Raw genomic sequence first — 20,432 nt, 5'->3', positions numbered from 1 at the left:
GCAACTTCATGCAATCCCATTTGTCCAACCTTTCTTTGATTTGTTGTGTTTCCGGGTCTCTATTAAGAAAATTTTGGCCTGCGCCAAGGAGACCTAGGGTTTCTCCTATTCCATCCTGTAATGTTTTCAGAGTGGCTGCTTTGACTCCGAGGTCTTTGATCCATTTGGATTTGATTCTGGTGCAGGGTGATAGATAAGGATCTAGCTTTAGTTTTCTACAAGTAGTTAACCAATTTTCAAAAACATATTTTAAGAGGTTAAAAGCATTGACTTTAGGGTTTCACCTCCTGGCTTGACCACTTATTAACTTTGACACTTGAAAAGTGATTGAAGTTCTCTAAAGTGAAGTTTCTTCATCTATAAAATCAGAAAAATAATAAATAATAGCTAGGGCCTGAAGTGCTACCTCCCTGCTGTGGTAATACTCAAAGAGATCTTGCTTGTAAAGTTTCTGGTCTATATGTTACAGAGGGACAAAAAGGAAGTAAATATAAGCCAGCCTTAATAAAACACTGGGAAAGATTACATTTACTCAGTGTTTTCAAAATGACAAAATTATAGTGATCGAGAACAAATCAGTGCTTGCCAGGGGCTGGGTTTGTGGGGAGAGTGGACTTCAAAGGAGTAGTAGGGAAGTTTCTGTGTGATACTTACTCTTTTCTGTATCCTGATCATCATAATGATTACACAGATGTTTACTGTGATGAGGCTTCATAGTTCAGTGTTTTCTCTGCAAAAAGTGAGTGCAAAAACATGGCAAATCTGAGTATGATAATCTGTAGTTTAGCTAGTTGTGTTGTGCCAGTGTCTAGTTTTGTTGTTGTTTTGAAAGGGTACCGTGGTTAGGTTTGGTAGTCCCATTGGGGAAAAACTGTGTGGAAGTATGCACAAAAATAGTGTGATTTTTTCTTCAGCCTCTTACAGGTGAATAGTTGTAGACTATTTTAAAATGGAGCTTAAAGATACAAATATAAAGCACCCAAAAGAGGCATGAGGATGAGTTGATGAGAGAGGAGATAGACTGGTCTTTTCCCTCATGGAGCTTACATTCTACTGGGAAGAAAAAATAGTCATTAATTGCATGGTTATTTCTTTTTTATCATGGCACAGCTCAGTTTATGTAGGAAAAGCATAATGTGCTATGTGAGTATGTACAAAGTAAAGAGATCAGCTGGGTAAAGTGTGGGAGGCTTCTTAAAGGGTGTGGTACCTAGCTTCCACCAGTGCAATAGCTGTGAGCTGGATAAAATGAGGGAAAGAATTATGGGCCAGAAGGAGGAATCCTCATTAAACCTGGAAGAACTAGCAAGTTTTCTAACAAGAAAATTGCAGTGGGACATAGAGCTTCCCTATGACCCAGCAATCTTACCCGAGTGATCACAAACAAGACCACACTAAAGCTACCAGCACAACTATGTTTATTGCAGCATTATTTACCATAACTAAGATATGGAACCAACCCAGATGCCCCTCAGTAGATGAATGGATCAAGAAAATGTGGTATATATACACAATGGAATTCTATGCCTCCATCAGAAAGAATGACATTTCCCCATTTGTTAGGAAATGGAAAGGCTTGGAAAAAATTATATTAAGTGAAGTAAGCCAGGCCCAAAGAAACATAGGTCCCATGATTTCCCTTATTTGCAATATCTAGTATAGGTATGAGTAAAGCGGAAAAGGTCAGATAATGTGATGTTAGGAAAACGAACCCTTAAATATGTATTTTAATGTTTTTGTTTCTTTCATGCATGTGTTTCTAACGCATTTATAAGATTATTTCTTTGTTGCTTTGTATGTCCCTCCCCCAAAGTGTAACCCCCGCTTTCACTTTATTTGATGTCAGTATAACATGTGGAGGAGATGGGGACAAACAAGTCGTTTAAGGATTCAGGTGGACCTGTTGCAACAAGGAGAATTACAAAATGTCATGTCAAAGCAAGCTTTACAATGTCGGTGTGGGGGGCGGGGAGGGGAGTATGATTGGGTGGGGGGGAGGGGGGAGCCAAGTCATTTATTTGCATTCTTTCCTGAGGAGGGACATGGGCGTGGGCAAAGGTGGGTTCCTTTCGCTGAGGGTGGCTACCAATAAAGTTTGCAGTTTAAGGAAATGTGGTATATAATATATACACTGGAATTCTATGCTTCCCTCACAAGGAATGACATTGCCCCATTTGTAAGGAAATTGAAAGGCTTGGAAAAAATTATATTAAATGATATAAGCCAGACCCAGAAAACATAAGCTCCATGAGTTCCCTCATTTCTCTTTACTTTTTTTTTTTTTTTTTTTTTTGCCAGTCCTGGGCTTGAATTTAAGGCCTGGACACTGTCCCTGAGCTTTTGCTCAAGGCTAGCGCTCTACTTCTTGAGCCACAGCACCTCTGGCCTTTTCTGTTTATGTGGTACTGAGGAATCAAACCCAGGGCTTCACACATACAAGTCAAGCACTCTACCACTAAGTCACATTCCTAGCCCTGCCTCATTCATTTCTAATAATTAGTATATAACTAGGAGAGTCCTGGCAGAGGACCACAATAGCTCAATATGTATGTACATAATGACCATATAAAATGATGCTACTCGAAATGAATTCTGTGATAATGGAAACAAGAGAGGTGTGTGTGTACAATTTGAGTTATTTCTTTTTTCTTTCATTTTTTTTTTTCCTCTGGTTTATTCCCTGTGGTCACTGTTTTTGATTTTGGTACTGTTTGTCTTGTATATAGGTTTATCTTATATCTTATCTTGGAGAAGGGAATCGCAGAAACAGTGGGACAAAGGGTGAACTAATGCAACAGCAATACACACAAGACACTATGTTGGAAATGTACTTTACATACTGGGGGGAGGGGAGTCGGGGGAGAGAGGGAAAGTGGGAGAAAATGAGGGAGGCTTCCTAGGCTTCCTACTCTATGTGCTTAAAATTGGTGTTGTATTATTCTCTGTTCCTTTTCTTCCCTTTTTTCTTCTTCCTATGTATTTTGGCTCTTAATGATTTCCTTTCCCTTTCTTGTGTGCTCAGCAATACATTTAAAAGTGTATTTGTTGTCATTTATTTAGCACCTCGTGTTTCACAGCATGATTGTGTGTGTGTGGGGAGGGGGGATTCTTGTTCATGTGAAAGGTTAAAGTTTGAGGCAGTGACCACTTGTTGCTTGTTTTTGTCTAGCAAAGCAACACGTGGTGGTAATCCAAACACCTGGTTGATTGTGTGCCTATATAAGACCTGCAAATCCTTAGCTGGGGGCTCTCCTCCTAGGCTCCGGGAGTGTAGGACAAGGCCCGAGCTATAGCCCGTTTAAATAAAATAGCGGTAGAGTCTGACTCTCTGTGGTCTTCTTGTGGGGGTCCTGTGACCTTGGCATAACACATGGGCCTGCAGAAATCTAGACCCAGTTCTTCACTAAAGGCAACTTTTCTTTTTCCAGCTCCCAATGTAAGTTTCAGTTTTACTTTTTATATCTTATGTACTTTGTTTGTTTTTTGGTCGGTGGTGGGGCTTGAACCCTGGGCCTGGGCACTGTCCCTGCACTCTTCAGCTCAAGGTGAGCGCTCTACCGCTTGAGCCACAGCACCACTTCCGGTTTTCGAATGGTTTATTGGAGATAAGAGTGTCATGGACTTTCCTGCCCGGGCTGGCTTTGAACTGAGATCCTTAGATCTCAGCCTCCTGAGTAGCTAGGATTGCAGGCATGAGCCACTGGTGCCTGCTTATATTTTACTTACTTCTTGAATCCTGTCTACTCACTTTTATCTTCCGTGGAGAGCTCTATCTTAAGTTTCAGTGTTTCTTCTTTGATCTCTTTTTTGTAATGGCATGTTATTTGATTGTAAAGTATATCTGTTTTGGCATTATTGTTCTGGTTTGCATTATTCAAATACCTTATCATTTTCTCTATATTTCTTTCCTTCTCTTTTTTCCTTTTTTTGCTGCCTGGGGCTTGAACTAAGGGCCTGATTGCTCTCCCTGAGCGCTTTTTATTCAAGGTTAGCTCTCTACCACTTGAGCCACAGCGCCACTTCCGGCTTGTTGGTGGCTGATTGGAGATAAGAGTCTTATGAACTTTCCAGCCCATGCTGGCTTCAAACCATGACACTCAGATCTCAGCCTCCTGAGTAGCTAGGATTACAGTCACGAGGCATGAACCACTGGTATCTAGTCCCTCTTTTTTATTTTACTATTATGAAGACATGATTGCCTAATATTTTCATCTTGGTATTTCTCATCTTTAAACTAGTTGGCTCTTACTAAGCCAGATGTATGTAAGGATAAACCTGGAGTCAGGATAGGATACTGAGCTAGGGCAGTTTGAATTTCTTTTCATTTCCTGCCCCCCCCACCCCTTTCTTTGTCCAAGAATACTGATCCATTCTGCACTTGACTCATTCCTGCCTCCATGACTTATTTTTATCACAACCCCTTTATGCGGTGCCACGACCATGATGTTGGTCTTCATCAGGAGCACGGGCTGTGGAATCAGTCATGTGACCACCAGACTTCTCTTGCTGACCTTAACATACCCACACCAGCACCTTCAGAGATGACGTGCTGGCTTGTTTCCACATTTAGCACCATCACCTGTGATAGGAGAAGCCAAAGAAGGATCAGACCATTTCCCCAGTGCTCCTATGTCTTGAGAGCTTGTGTTCCCATCAAGGGTCAGCTAGCGTCCCCCCGGGGCAGGCCACCTGTCAGACCTCTCCGTTCTGCTCACTCAGCCAGAGAGTGATAGGATCTTGTTTCTTCCCTCAGAGCATCCCTGTCTTTGTTCAGCCTTCTATATTCTTGGCAGAGAGAGTTTTATTAAAGTGTAATATTTAGATTCCAGAGGTTTCTTTTTGTTGTTGTTTTAAAAATTAGTTTCACTTCTGTTTCTCCTTCATTCCTCTTATTTTTAGTTGGTTTAGGAAAAAGCGTTTGTAGTCTTCTATTTTGATCTAGAAACCCAGAGGATTACTGTAGAATGATAGAGCCTTACGTAGGTGAAGGAGAAGCAATCTAGATAGAAATCTGAGAACATATAAACTTTGAATACAGCAGAGAAACAACGCATTCTCTTCCTTACACAAAGGGTGTCCAAACCCCTCAAAGAACATAAGGAAGTTAGGTCTATATGAAGAATTGAAGGAGTGAAATGGTATTTATTCATGCAGGAGAGGTGGCACATACAAGGAAGAACAATATACTTAATTTATTTATTCTGAAAATTTGTATTATCTATGTGCTATGTGCCAGGAAGGAAGAAATAAGGAGCAGATCAGTTATTGCCCTCTGATACTTTTCTTCTGCAGGTGTCACACGATGATCCACGGGGCACAACTTAAAAAAGAAACAGAAGGACTTTGTTATCTGTCAGGTCCAGGGTCTATAATAGGAAATGAGAGCTAAGGCTCTTCCATACAGAGGTGCTACTTACGCTAGATCCAAAGGAACAGAACATGCAACATGAAATAGAATTGTGGGGCAGGGATATGCCTGGGCAGGAAGGGAGCTCCTGTCTCAAAAATAATGAATGCCAAAAAGAGCTGGAGAACACTTGAGCAGCAGGTGCAAGGCCCTGAGTTCCAACCTGAGTATCACCAAAAGTAAAAGGAAATGTGGTAACATTTTCTGGGTTACTATGATTCACTCTGCCTTTCTGATTTTGAGGGGTGGTTCAGGAAATATAAGGACTCGGGTTCTCCCAGGTGGAAAGGTGGGAGAATAGAAGCCATGTGAAAATAAGACCTTCACTGTGTGACTGGCCATGAAAGACAAAGCCAGGTCAACAACCAGAATGTACCCCTTACTCCTATGTCCCATGTTGAAAAAGGGAATACGCCATAGCCAAATATCCCCGAAGATTGCCTTTGAGAAACAATATGAACTTGGAAAGCACACCAAGAGAACTTGGAAATCAATGTAATAAAGTTTGAAAACAGAATTTGAATTTTCCTTTATTAGTATTTGATAGTAGGAATAGGAGCTTATTAAAAGGGAAAACAATTTCACAGGATCATTATCATGCGGAAGCTGAAGATCGTAAAGAAATGTATGCTTGCTACCTTGCCTTCTTCCTTCCCTCAACAGTGGGTGTCTGTGATCATGATATATTGTTCACATATATGGCTCCTTAGTCTCTTTCATAGGCAGTTTCTCTACAACATCCTTTGCATTCTAATTGAAAAAAGTCTCACTAATCAGTAAAGATTCTTGAAAGTAAACAGAAGATGGAAGTACCTGCCTCTTCCTGAGAGACTTTTTTAAAAAGAAGCAATGCATCCAGTTCTCTTGAGTTTCAGTAATTCTAGGGGTTTAAGTGAGGCACTAATGCCACCTGTACCTCAGATATTTTATCTTGAAACCAGAAGACCTGGAAGATGACTGAGCTCTTTCCATAATGGTGCAAGTACAGTATTCTGGTACTGGCAGCCAAGAAGCAACAGGTGTTTGATGATTAGCTGGTCAAGGAAGGAGCCCTGGTCAGAGAAGGAGCTTGTTTTTGACAGTGGAACATTCCTGAATCACTTGGTATGTCCATGAGAAACTATTTTCGTTTCAAATCCATGCCCTGGTTGTAGAGTTCAAATTTATTTTGGGTTTGCTGATGACCATGCTATCATGAGCCTATCAGGGCCCAAAGCCAAGAAGCTACCATCTGTGCCATGTTTACACCTAGGGACTTACTCAGAAGACTGAATTGCTCAGTTAGCCGTGCCTTCTGGCCTTCTGGGGTTACACCTGGAAAGATGACTCACTTTCTTAAAAGTCACTTTGATTCGAACACGCTGTAGAGTTCCCTCGGTATATGGAAGGAATCAAAGTATTGACTGAAGTTGCAGTAGTAAGTTGTCTTAGCGATGTCCCAAATGATCCCTCATGATGAGCAGAAAGTGGCCACCAGCAGTGCTGTGGCAGAAGAACTGGCTCACCGTGGGGAAGATATTTGAGTTGCCAATTTGCATGGGAAAAGTTTAAGAACAACTGTATATAAATTCAAACTCTCTCATGAGCATAAGGCTCAGTGGTAGGGTGCCTCTTTAGCATGCTTGTGGTTCAATCCCTAGCATGAAAGAAAAGAAGGATGGAGGGAAAGAAGGAAGAGAGGGAGAGAGGAAGGAAGGAAGGAAAGAAGGAAGGAAGGAAGGAAGGAAGGAAGGAAAGAAGGAAGGAAGGAAAAAACTAACTGCTGAAGCAGGAATCAAATGTTGGTTTGATACTTAAAATCAATTGCTATATTAAGCCTGGCTGTGGTGGCTCACACCTGTCCATAATCCTGGCTATTCAAGAGGCTGAGATCCGAGGATCACAGTTTGAAGCCAGCCCAGACAAGAAAGTCCATAAGACTCTTATTTCCATTTATACACCAGAAGAAAGCTGGAAATTGAGCTATGGATCAAGTGGTAGGGCTCTAGCCTTTTGCAAAAAAGCTCAGGGACAGCACCCAGGCCCTGAATTCAAGCCTCAGGACACGGACACACACACACACACACACACACACACACACACACACACACACACACACACACACACACACACACACACACACACGTCGGTATCAAGCCTCAGGACACGGACACACACACACACACACACACACACACACACACACACACACCAGTCGGTATATTATGAATTGACACAATCAGGGGAAAAGCTCACAGATTATCTCAGCAAACAAAATCATCTGGAAATATTAGCAGTTGTGTGTGTGTGTGTGTGTGTGTGTGTGTGTGTGTGTGTGTGTGTGTGTATGCAAGTGTTCATGTATGTGAGTGTGTATGTGTGTACGAATATGCCTCTCAAGTAAATTAGGAATAGAAGTAGCCAGGTAAGATGATCCGTACCTATGATCCTAACTCCTAGCAAGGGTAAAGCCCTGAGTTCAGAGCCCAGAACTGCCTGCAACTAACAAGTTAGGTGATGCCAGTGCTGCAGATTCAGAGACTGTATGCGTAGCAGGCTGTAAGGTCTGGGTCTCAGTCCACAGGCAGTGCTTCTGTGAAGCCTGCCAGTGAATCCTTGGTATCCTTGTGGAGTGACTCCTAAGTGGATGGATGTTGTCAAGAAGAAAGTGAAAACAGGGAGGACTGTCTTTAGTTAAATGTTTTCTGTTCGTGTGAGTAAGTTTCCACAAGTTAATCTCCTGTAATTTACTGGACAGCACCCTCTGTCAGGTAATAGCTGGCAAAGGATGATCTGTCACTTCGTGATCTCACGACCCTCTCATTTCATATCTTCTCACTCACCCAATCTCTAGCATTAGGAAACCCCCAGCATCGGCTTTCTACATCTTTGTGTTTTTTCCCCCTAGACTTCACAATCCTGGAAAATATCCTGATTGTTTCTACCATAAAATCATGTCATTAACATGTCACATGAACCATCCTGATTCATCATGGTCTGACAATCAAATATTCTTATTGCCTTCATAGTATGTAGTCAACCACAGCGCCCCAAATCCCAGCCACTCTGAACTACTTGGCCCTCTTTCAAGCTCTTAGCAAAAGAACATGTGGAGAAGGAAGTGTGTCCATAATCTTGATTTCTTTCTTCTCCTGGGATTTCCTTTCTGGACATGCTCTGTCTTCCATTCCATCATTTTCTCCACTCATTCTGACTTCTAGACACTCAATTACAGACCAAATCTCCTATTTTTTTTAATGGTTCGGTACAGGCCTCTTTCTCGCTGTTATAAATGGGACTTTATTCAGCCTTTTCTGTCTGTCCTCTACCATCCTATAAATGCAATCTGGACTTTAATCCATGCAATTATCTGGACTGCCAATTTGAAAGGCATTCAAGGAAAAAACAAACAAACATGCTTCTTACTATTAGGTTTGTTATGTGTCTAATGAAGTTTATAAATTAAGTGCATTGTAGATTCTCTTGACCTTATCATCCAAATTAGTGGGATTAAAACTGATGAAGTTATAATGGGATTCCATTTGTGATATGTGAAACTTCTATACAAATGTTATTAAAATAGAAGAAATAAAACCCTTGAGGGTAGGTAAAATGCAGTGGTTTGTGTTCTAGCCTGATTTAAGGAGAGAATGTTGAGAGACACTTTGACAAAGATTCAAAGTAGCTATCAACTGTGTGCCTTATGAATTGTGGTTAAGAAACTGAGTCCAGTCTAAAGTAAACAATTTAAAATTGTAAATACTTAAAAAGTTATTTTTGTTTGTGAAAATCTATGTTTATACACCATTATTTTTATAAACTGACAGTGAAAATAGTTGGTCCAAAAGCAAGATAGATAACTGAGAATCGAATCTGATATCAGAACAAAGAATGTAACTGCTGGTTGGCTATTGTGGTGATCACCCATTGTGTTATATAAAACAGTAAATTTTAAAGCTATTATTCCCTCATCCCCCACGGCTACCTAAGAACAAGTTAGGAGCCATTTCATTACTAATCTTGAGTTGCCCCATGTAACCACATCTCTTATAAAAGGAAACGTTAAAATATGTATTCTTTATATGAATAAAATCTGGATGCATATATCACTCAAGTTATTAAAAAGTAAAGTAAAAACTGTTTCTGTTTAATATTCCTGGTGCATCTTTCTGTTCTGTAGAATTTTCTATTTTGAGATATCACTCTACAGAGCCTTAACTCATACTCTTCTGGATTGTTCCTTTGCCCTGCTGTAGTTAATGACATTTACAAAATGTACAAAATGTACACTTTTTTCTTTTATGTTATAGACTGAAGGTTAAGACTATGGAGTAGTCATTTCTCTATTTTATCTGAATTTCTTTTCTCATCGTTAGTTTGAAGAATTAATCATAAAAACCTAATTTGAGTCCTGTATTCTCCTTCAATGATTATATTACTAATAAGCCAAAACAAACTTCTGAAACCCAGATGAGCTTCTAAGTTATTCCAAGGGACTTAGGATTCTTCCTTGACCTTCCATATAACCTGCTTCTCAAAGCAACTTAGAGTCCTTGCTGAGGCTGTATAAATTAATACATTTGCAGGAAATGTGACTTGGGGCATTTTATAAGCAGTGGTTCCAATGTTGTTAGTGGTGAAATGGAAACTAGAGAGGGTGAAGATTAATTTAAACCATATGGTGGGTTCAAGGCAAAGGGACATACCCGACAGTGTCTTGAATGTGTGCTAACTCTTTACAGTGGAGACTGGGATACAAACAAACCACCAGTGAACTTTTAAACCCTCTGGAGAGGACCCAGACTGGCAGGATTAACTCTGAAATGGTGCTCTTCCTGACAGCAGGCCTCTTGGCTCTCCCTCAGAGATTCCTCTGTCTGAGGACAAAGTTGGCAACCGAAGAGAGAAGAGGCACCCTAACCATCACCACCCACTGAGTGAAGCTTAAACCTTCTTTCCAGTCATTCCCGGGGTCAATGCTGTGTCTTAGCATAAATTCCACATTATGTTTGAAATCTTTTAATGACAGATAGCCAACCAAATGAATGTTGTAGATAGGTGATGAATTTGAAATAAATTTTTTTTTTCCCTTCCAGTTCGTTGTCGCTGTGTTCTGGATCATCTATGCCTATGACAGAGAAATGATATACCCGAAGTTGCTTGATAATTTTATCCCAGGGTGGCTGAATCATGGAATGGTAAGTGGATTTAAAGAACTGGCTGTTATTAAACAAAATCTATAAAAGCACAGATTTTCTACTTTATACTTCCTATAGCATCTACCCAAATAGCTGTCAAATCTTAGATTATAATGAGTGATTACAACTAAAGAATGGTACTGACTAAAAATTTCTCCCTATGACATTGAGTCTTGATCCTAACTGGACAGTAGATGATTCCACAGTTTTAAGAAATGTCTGTGGTGTTAGATCATACAAGGAGAGCACTCCGAGATGAATTTGAATTTGGTGCCATTTTTCTCCAGAGCATAAGCACGGATGTCCACCTGTACAACCATCAGCACTGCACCAGCCCCGCCTCCCATCAAAAGACTATCTTGGAAGTAACTATTATACTCAGACAGTTTTCCCCAGATGGGCAGCAAAAGCTATTAATTCCCTGAGAGATTTATTGCAGGCATTTGGAAATATCTCTAGTAATGGATTTGTCAGGTTTTCCCTTTGCTGGGGTATTTGCCTGAGGCTTTTTCCTTCTCAGTCTCATTTTTTGATACTTTTGCAGTGGTGTTCCCTTCATGAGTTTAAGTCAAACACTTTGGATGGTTTGAACATCACTTTACAAGATTTGGGGTTAGATTTTTCTGCAGAGCAATTTTGTACCATCATCCTTTCCAGTTTCTGGAATCGGGCACAGTTTTGTTATTAACTAAGAAGCCTGCATTTTAGTTACAGCAATTTTTAGAACACTTCCAGGATGTTCCTTTTGAAAAGGGCAACCCATCACAGAAATTATAGGGGCCCGAAGAGCTAGAAATCGCGAGTCTTTGGTCAAAAATAACCATTTCCCTCCTGCGCCCAATTCTGGTACATTTTAAGACAAGTGGTATATACTAACTAACAAACATTACTGTCGTATAGAATTTTGAGCCCATCCTTTCTTAAGCCAAGTCTTCAAATGCGACAACTCTCAAACAACTGGACTTTTGAGTTCAAGACCAGCCATACTGCTGAAACTTTAACCGGCACCTCACATCTAGTTTCCACAGTAAAAGCTGGGGGTTATGGGTCTAAGACGGTGAAAAGCTCTTGCATAACTCTATGCCTTTGCCCTCTTCTGCCTTAGATGCCCCTCTCATTCCTCTTGGGCAGACTCCCACTCATCCTGCTTTACGAAGGCTTTCCTAACTCACCAAGCAAAGTTAGCTGATTCACTATTTGTGTTTGCACACCATTTCCTATCTCTATTATGCATGTCTGCAGCATCGTATCTTCTGTTCTACAACAGAAACTTTGAATCCTGAGCACTTAACCCAGTTGCCTGTTATTTGGTAGGATGAATCATGTACTTCTTATTAGATAAATAACTTACTGAAGCCAGTTTTCATAATCCTTTACTAGCTAGTAGTAGTGGCTGATAGAGTTTTGTTTGTTGGTTTTTTTGAGACTCTTCTGTGTGCCAAAATTCTACAGTGGTTGTACCATTTAGTTCTCATAATGTAATATCAACAAGAAATTCATTTACAAGTGAGATTGAGATACATAAAAGTTATATAATTTGTTCAAGTCTCTTAACTAGGGTGGCAGAGGTAGCCTCGAAATTCAGGCCTGTCTGGCTTCCATTTTGCCTGTTTCTTTTTTTCCCCTGAGCATGTAAAATATGAATCAATTCATAAAAATTGTTGTTCTTTAACAACTAAAAACCAAGAAAATACAGGAGGAAAAAGAACTTTCAGGGTATTTTGAAGTCTTGCTTCACACTGTGTAGCTTAGTTTATCTGTCTAAGAGCAGATAGTTGACAATTAGCTAGGTATTTAAATACAGATACACCCATCAGGACATCCATGATTCTTCATATCAGAAACCTGAGTGGAAATTAGGTTTACAAATCACCACTCTATTTTTTTTTTTTTGGTCCGGTTGTGGGGCCATGATACCACAAAAAGACTGCCATATGCTCTTTTAGGAGCAGACTCTGGTCACAAATACTAACCCACATTTTTGAGGTTATGTCCAAATATGAGTAAGAGTGACATTATCTAGACAGCTTTTCATTAGAAGCCCCTACTGAAAGAAAGTGAATAGGAGACTACTTCAATGACTGCCTGCTGCCCAGTGTGAAATAATTACCTTGCTGACATTCAGAGGGCCTTGGCTAAGAACAAGCACTTCTGTCATGGGCTGTACAGAAGTACAGTCTGGACTCCTTGGCCTATTGTTTGCATCCTTGAACTGCCCAGTATTACCTTCAGGCCAGAGGATGAGTCATACAATCCGCAGATCCTCGTCCTAAATTTCTAAGGATCCAAACTAATGGCTTATTTAGCACATGAATACCTATTAGAACTTGAACTTGATTCTGTTTTCCTTGACTCACTGTGATGAGTTAGAAAATTCTTTCGCCTGGACATGCACGCTATTTCAAAACATAATGGGAGACACAGATATCTAGGAAAGAGAAAAACATGAGTTGATTAATACATCTGATCCTCTGAGATAATGTGAACTCAGTAGATTCTTTCACAGTGCATTTTGTTTCCTAGCAGAGACCAGTATTCATTTCATTGCTTTCTTCATGTTCTAATTTATGGTTCCAGGATTATTGACAAAAGAAATTGTATACAATATTAATTAATATAACAATAACAATGCAATATTTTAAGTGATATTACTCTAATTATATGTACACACATAGATAAGTTGGCAATAAAATATAAGCATTAAATCCTGGAGTCACAAGTAATTTAAATATTTTTAAAAATTTGTTTATTTATTTTTAAAATTATCTTTAAGTAGTTGTGCTAGAGGTGCCATGGAACAAAGTAGTTTATGAATACTATGCATTTTGATCAGTGTCACCCATTCAGAATTCTCACCCCTTCAATCCTTCCCTTGCTTTTCTTAATTTGTGATATAGTCCATGAATTCTTGACTGCATTCTTCTCCTCTCCTCCTCAATTCGTCTACCCCTCTCCCCTTGGCCAGACTTGCCCCGTTGGATGTACCCATTTCCTGGTGTTGATTTTCTTGGGCTTTGACTTAGTGTTTCTAAAAGATTATACTATTTGAGCTATTATACTTGAGTTAATTCATTTGTAGCCACTTGTATACTAGCCTATGTGTTTACTTACAGATGTATAGGCACATTTGAACTACCACAAACGAGGGAAACCATGCAACCTTTGTTTCTTTGGGTCTGGGTTGGTGGGGAATCGCTCTACTGCTTTTGTTTTTGTTTTTGTTTTGTTGCTACTGCTGCTGTTGTTTTTTTCTCTAGTCATCTTCAGGATAAGGTCTCACTCTGCCTAAATCAATGGCCTGGACTGTGACCCTCCCATTTTTTTCTTCATGCCTTACTTAGGATGACAGGCGTATGCAACAGGTTTTTCTGTTGTGTTAGAATCTCATGAACTTTTTTGTCTAACTGGAATGAAACAGTGAACCTTCCAATCTCAGCCTCCCATGCAGCTGTGATGACAAGCGCTTTCAAATGTTGCTTGAGATGAGGTTTTGCTCTGACTGGCCCCCAAGCACTCACTGTCTTCCCTGTCTCCATTTTCATTAGTAGAAGGATTATAGACATGAGCCACTACCATTTGCCTGTGTAGCCTTTTCTTATGTGCAGAATCACACTCATGTCTGAAGAGTCACATCATAATTTCTAGGGATTCAAGCTGAGAACCACAGGGTATGTCATGGCATCATCTCAGTACATTATCGGCTCAGTCTTGAATTTACAGCATGTAAACCACTCAGCACAAAATCAGTCAGACAACAAGTTTAAGAAACACAAAGTATCTGAGATTCACAGGACTTTTATTTTTACTTATTCTCATGTTGCCAGTAGTTAGACGTGGTTGTTATTAAAGGAAAAGATCATTTCTCCTCCTTTTTGTTTTCTACTTCTATTCTTTCAGCAATCAGTGCTAGAATTCACTGGAAGTGGAAAAAGAAATGGGTAAATAAATGAACTGAGACATTAGGGCAGTCTTGTTGTATACTAGTAGGTTATATTTAGACTCTAAGAAATAGCCAAAATTTTAATTTATTGAAGTTTAAAACATGATCTATAAAATATAACACATTTCACTGGAGCCAGTTCACAACGTCAAATAAACAGTTGTTCTATCCATGCAATACGATTTGTCTTTATTGTCCCCACAACTCCACCAGCGTGTGACACTCATTAAATATCCACTGCATGTTGATCATTAAAAGAATGTGCATTCGCTTTAGATGTTTGGAAGAATGTGACAGTTAACTTTTCTATCTCTTTCCCACTGATGACCACAGAAAAGCAAGGCCATGTCAGCAAACAAATCAGTTTCCAAACTGTACTGCAAACGTGGTAAACAGGGCCCTCTAAGGCTGCAAAACACAGGGTTTGAACATGAATTTAATTTCATGGAGCAAATATTTTTCTACACATCAACGTCAAGGCCCAGCATCCTGCTAAGCACTTGTAGAGTTACAGGATGAGGAAAACACAAAATGTATGTGGTTTTGAAGCATGGAGACAGCATGTTTGAAATGGATGGAAGTAAATGGGAAAACAGTACTTTGAGCCAATAGAATTGTCCCCCAAGGGCTATTTTCACTCTAACAAGGAAAAAGTACTATGATTCTGCTCTGTTTCTTAGTTGCAAAAATAGAGCCCTGAACCTTTCTTTCTGCTGATTATAATTTCAAAGCATTGCCAAATGGAGAAACCTACCTTCAAAGCAATAAATAAATATTTAAACCCGAGAATTATTATGGACTCTCAGTGATGCTATAAGAGGAAGAAAACAGCCATGAGACAGTGGCTGTACTGAGTGAAGACCTAATTAATGCTTATAATGTAAAACACAGCAGAAGGGTAGGATATTATTATTATTAAAAGCAGATCTTAAAGCAGACAAGATCTTGATATTCTTGTCTTCACAGCAGGAGTTGTTCGTTCCCTATGTAATTTATGAGGAGGGAAAAAATCAACCCCACCTCTCTTCATACTTGATTTGTCAGTTCTTCTCGTTACATGTGACCCATCCTGCAGAGAACCATAATTTGGGCAACTATTCTGCTCAATATTATTTTGACATTTGGTAGTTTAGAACGATTTTATGCATCCATCTTCCCCAGAACAGAAGGCAATAAATGCTACTTGGATGATCATTGGCATTACTCTCTCGGTAGCTCACATGACATGGAGAATTTCCAGCTCTGGGATGCACAGATTGCACATTTTGTGATCCATGGGGTCTGTGCCACCCGAATATATGAGATAGTTCTTGAAGTAAGCCATTAGTTGGAAGAAGAACATTGTAAAAAATTTCCTAGGAAAACAACTGGCCTCCAAGTAACAAATCTGAGCAGAGGTCAGAAAGTCCTTCAGAGCCCCCTTCTAGGAGTCCCCAAGAAAACAATTAAGTCCTTAAATCAGTCTCTGCAGGAACTAGGAGAGTTGTGTATCAGTGAGACCGAATTTTCTCAGAATGGCTGCGTAACTCGTTCTCTGTGCCTAAGCTTTTCATATATCACGCAGGCACACGCTGCCTTCATTGTGCATCTTCATCTGTGATCATGAGTTCTACAAACTCCAATCCTCTTCTGTTAGATTTGTCATGTGTGGATTCTGACATGAAGATTGATGATTCTTTTCAATCAGTTACAGATGTGAAGGCATGCAATTTTAGTTCTGCCAGTTTTATTTTATTTGTTGTGTTAACCCAAAATATTATCAATTAGAGATGTATTTTTAAGCCAGTATTTGGCTGAATTGTGAGTAATTTTGTGAGGTGGAGAGATAAAGAAAACTGGAGGGATAAAGGGAAGATTGGGATAGGTCAGGATGGGGAAGGAGAAAAGCACATGAGAAGAGAAGGAGAGAGTCAATGGAGGCCTGGGACGGAAGGAGATGGGTATTAAAAAAGACAGAGAAAGCTGGGCACCTGTGGCTCATGGCTGTAAACCTAGCTACTCAGGAGGCTGAGATCTGAGGATCGTGGTTCAAAGCCAGCCCGGGCAGGAAAGTCCGTGAGACTCTTATCTCCAATTCACCACCAGAAAAACAGAAGGGATGCTGTGGCTGAAGTGGTAGAGCTCGCCAAGCTCAGGGATAGTGCCCAGGCTGAGAGTTCAAGCTTCACAACCACCACCACCACCACCAACAACACACACACACACACACACACACACACACACACACACACACACACACACACACACACACACACACACACACACACACAAAACAGGTAGGAGAAAGTGTTGGGAAGGCGACTAGAGTGGAAAGGGAGTATAACTGTCCTAAATAAAGAATGCACAATGGCAAGTCACCAACCATAGCTTCTTGAGGCTTGGAGATTACTTTTTTTCCTTTTCAGTGTCTGGCTTACCAAACATAGCACACGTTATAGGTACATAATCACTTGACAGGCCTATTGAGTCTTTCTTTCTCTATCAGGTATCCTCCTCTTCCTGGAATCTGTCCCCCCAGAGGTCTGCTTGGCTCACTGTTCCACCTTCCTCAATCCTACCTGCTCAGTCAGACCTACCCTGAGTAGCCAGTTAGGCACTTGGCTATTCCATCCTTGCCCATTGACATCCCCCATGCTGCTTTTTTCTTTCTTTACCCTGTTAACATTGAGTATTTTTGAATGAGTTGACATACTTATTATTATTATCATTGTTTATGTTCTCTATTGCTCTCTTGCTCTCTTTTCTCTCTTATTCTTTCTTTCCTTTCTTGGTAGTTTATAGAGAACACAACTCTACACTGCTCACTTTTTCCTAACTTTTACCTTCTGGCACTTAGTCTCAGCTGCATTGCTTTAACATCCTGCCCAATGTCCTGCGGTCCCCCGGGAGAGTTTCTATTCGTACGATATCAACTGTGGTATTCACTTATGGTATGTATGCTATTCACTGCTTGTGAAGGCCTGAACCAATGTGCAGAAAACACATACTCAGAGCATCTCACAGCTTCAAGCACCATTATAGGCTAGTTATTTTATCTGGGTATTTATATAATAGCCAGACAGTGAATTCAGAAGGCAATTTTATGCCACCAGAAATCTTTTTTTCTAACCTTGCTCATGTTATTGTAACCCCTCTGTACAGTATTTTCACAATAAAAAATATTTTTCTAGAACTAATTTTTCATTTAAGAGTAGAATTCAAGGTTAATACTGTTTGGCTTATCTCCTGTCCTTTTTCCTACTTCCTTTAAAAATGGAGCCGGCCCAGCAGCAGTATTATTTCATAACAAGGGCTATAAGTTCTGTTCAGATATTTTGGGGTCAGCAAAACCCAAAGTGTGGTTTTTTCCAGTGCTTTCCCTCTTAATCCTTAAATCCGGAGATATTTCAAAGTAAACTTAATTCGTCTGTTTTCTATTCATTTGCCCCTAAGTCTTCATATTTCCAGAGGAGTTGGGAGCAGCAGGAAGGTGCTGTCCTGGGCACTGGCTTCCTTCTTCATTGCCATAATCAGATCATTCATGAGCCACAGACCCATTTCTTGGGAGAAGTCCAAACCTATATCCCTTGCAGTTCCTTTGTAATGGAAGCTCCAACCTCAGCTGACATCCATGTAGTGGCCAAAGAGAATAAAGGGAAGAGAAGTAACATTTGCTATTCTACAGCCATGGAATCCCAGGATTATAGCCATGGGACCCTCAGGATCGTCCATCTGGTCCATACATCATGTGATACTTAAGCTCATGAACAATGTCCTGAAGCTTCTACTTGAGCATTTCTAGGGATGGAGCTCCAGTGGTAGACTGTGTCTGTAGGGACATTGTGGGCTATGGAAAAAGCTCTCATAGAGAACTGAATTTACTCACCAGTCCAAATCTGCCTTCTCTTTTCATCCAGTGGGAAGGATTTGAATACCAGCCTTCTAGGCTCCTGTCATATTCTCTTCTGAGTAGATCACACTCCCTGCTTTGGCTTCATCCTTATGGAATATACACGGATCACTCGCAGTCTATATTTCCTGCTCCAGGTAACTGTGGAGCAACACACTCTTGGATTTGACACATGGACCTCAGGTATCATTGAAACCAACTCAGTGACCTCTACTCTGAAGCCTCTCACTTTCCCTGTGTTGGCTATTTCAAGATGCGTCTAAAAATCTCCTCCTTGTACCTCATCCCCCAGAGTTAAATGACAAGTCCTATTAGCCATATTGCCCAAATGTACCCTGGCCTCCTCCTAGCCATCTTCTGCTTTAGTTCAAGATCTCATGGTCTCTGAGCTGAACTGAGGCAAGAGGCTCTCCCTTCTTCTTGCTCCTCTGCTCTATTTATCAGTCCTTTTCTATACTGCTGCCTACGAACTGAGGCTCCCAATCATGATCATTCCTTTCTGAGTGAAGCAGTTCTTGGTGGACTAGGTTGAGTGGGTCCCGCCTTCCTGTGCCTCCTACCATGCAGGACACTTGGGTTCATGCAGCTGTGATTTCTCTAATTGCATTGCTGGTTAGTACTTGTTTACTTGTGTACAATAGACGCTTTTATTAATCTTGTCCTTAGAATCTAAGTTTGGTTCACACTCAGTAAATGTTGAAGAAATACTGTAGAGACCTTTTCCCATCAGGTACCATTTCTTCTGACTGGGCCTTAGCATGGCTGTATTTATTTTTAATTTTGTATGGTTTTACAAATTCATGACAAAGCAATTTAGCTATTGTCTTTGCTTATTAGCCTTATCTATGTCTTCACTAATATCGTTAGTAGTTTCCTTACACTGAAACTCTGACATCTTACTTACTGTTACTGTTATCTTGCTTTGTGAGACTCCAGCGTACGTTAGGTGTATTTCTAGTGAACACCATCTTGCAAACTCAGTGTGAATACAGGGTGAACTATGGGAAGGCACAGTGCTAAGAACCAGAGGATCATTGAGTCCATTTACTAGGATTTAATCTATAAGTGGTATGTTTGTTTTAAATTGTTTGCCTTAGTTTTCACCCTTGCGTTGGGGTGGCTTCAGAGACTACGGGTGAGAGATGTCAGTAAGAAAATAACTTGAGGTTTCAGCTTAGTCAATCTGAGCCACATAATTCCCTAACTTAGTGAGACAGTGGTTCTCATCCCAGAGGTAGAAACAGGCATTTACGTGGAAATGACACATGTAGTGGTAGAAGGGAAAGGCAAGCGCCAGGGACAGACACAGAAAATGGCTTCTAGATCTAGGGACAGAGAAACAAGAAACTGAACTGAAGAGAAGCAAAACAAGGGTGTAGTGAACAACTTTACATGTTCGAGCTAACTATTGTTCTTCATGATCATTTGATTCTGAATCTAAACGATTAAACCTGTTGTTCCAAAATAGCATGGGCCCTCAAGGTAACTGAAGTCCTGCTGACTCCCATCAGCCCATTGATGCCTTCTTTGCAAGTTAAGAATTTACCAGGAGGTCCCCAGATTCTCCACTTCTAACATGTGGCTCACAGAACTGCACCTGCATCTGGCCTGGACCCTCCATGAGTCTATCCCCAGTCCTCATTCCTTCGGCAAAATTCTGCATCTCCAGGATCTGTTCAGGCCTGCATCACCTTTCCTCTGACATGAGTGCACACATTGCCTCACACACAACTTTCTCTTCTTTATTATCCTCTTTACCCAGTGGTACCTCTGCTATATCTCCTGCGCTGTACTTCCTGGTGGTGCCTGCATCTCTCTAAAACTTGACATTTTGGGATGTCAAGCAATCTCAATTTCCTCTGCATAGTATCATTATCGAGCCTCAGTGTAGGGCTCAGAAAATGTTCAATGAATGAGAGAGAGAGTGAGTGAATTTCCTCACTCTCTCACTTGGGTGACCCTTTCTAGAAAGGACGTAAGATTCTTTTCTCTGCATGAATCTAAGACAGTATTCTATGG

At 40.4% G+C, this 20,432-nt stretch overlaps 1 protein-coding gene across 3 annotated transcripts in view; it reads left to right on the top strand.

Annotated features, from left to right (window-relative positions):
* Aig1 (androgen induced 1) overlaps positions 1–20,432 on the top strand; it is a 216,818-nt gene that overhangs the window by 63,411 nt on the left and 132,975 nt on the right. For all 3 annotated transcript variants that reach the window (XM_070011003.1, XM_070011005.1, XM_070011004.1), the window contains one exon: positions 10,483–10,584. In XM_070011003.1, coding sequence (XP_069867104.1) covers positions 10,483–10,584 — 102 coding nt within the window. The remainder of the gene's footprint in view (positions 1–10,482; positions 10,585–20,432) is intronic.

This window comes from Dipodomys merriami, unplaced genomic scaffold (assembly GCF_024711535.1).
Source record: "Dipodomys merriami isolate MVZ:Mamm:240054 unplaced genomic scaffold, mDipMer1.0.p SCAF_8, whole genome shotgun sequence".
NCBI lineage: Eukaryota > Metazoa > Chordata > Mammalia > Rodentia > Heteromyidae > Dipodomys > Dipodomys merriami.
This window is presented reverse-complemented; position numbering and strand designations above follow the sequence as displayed.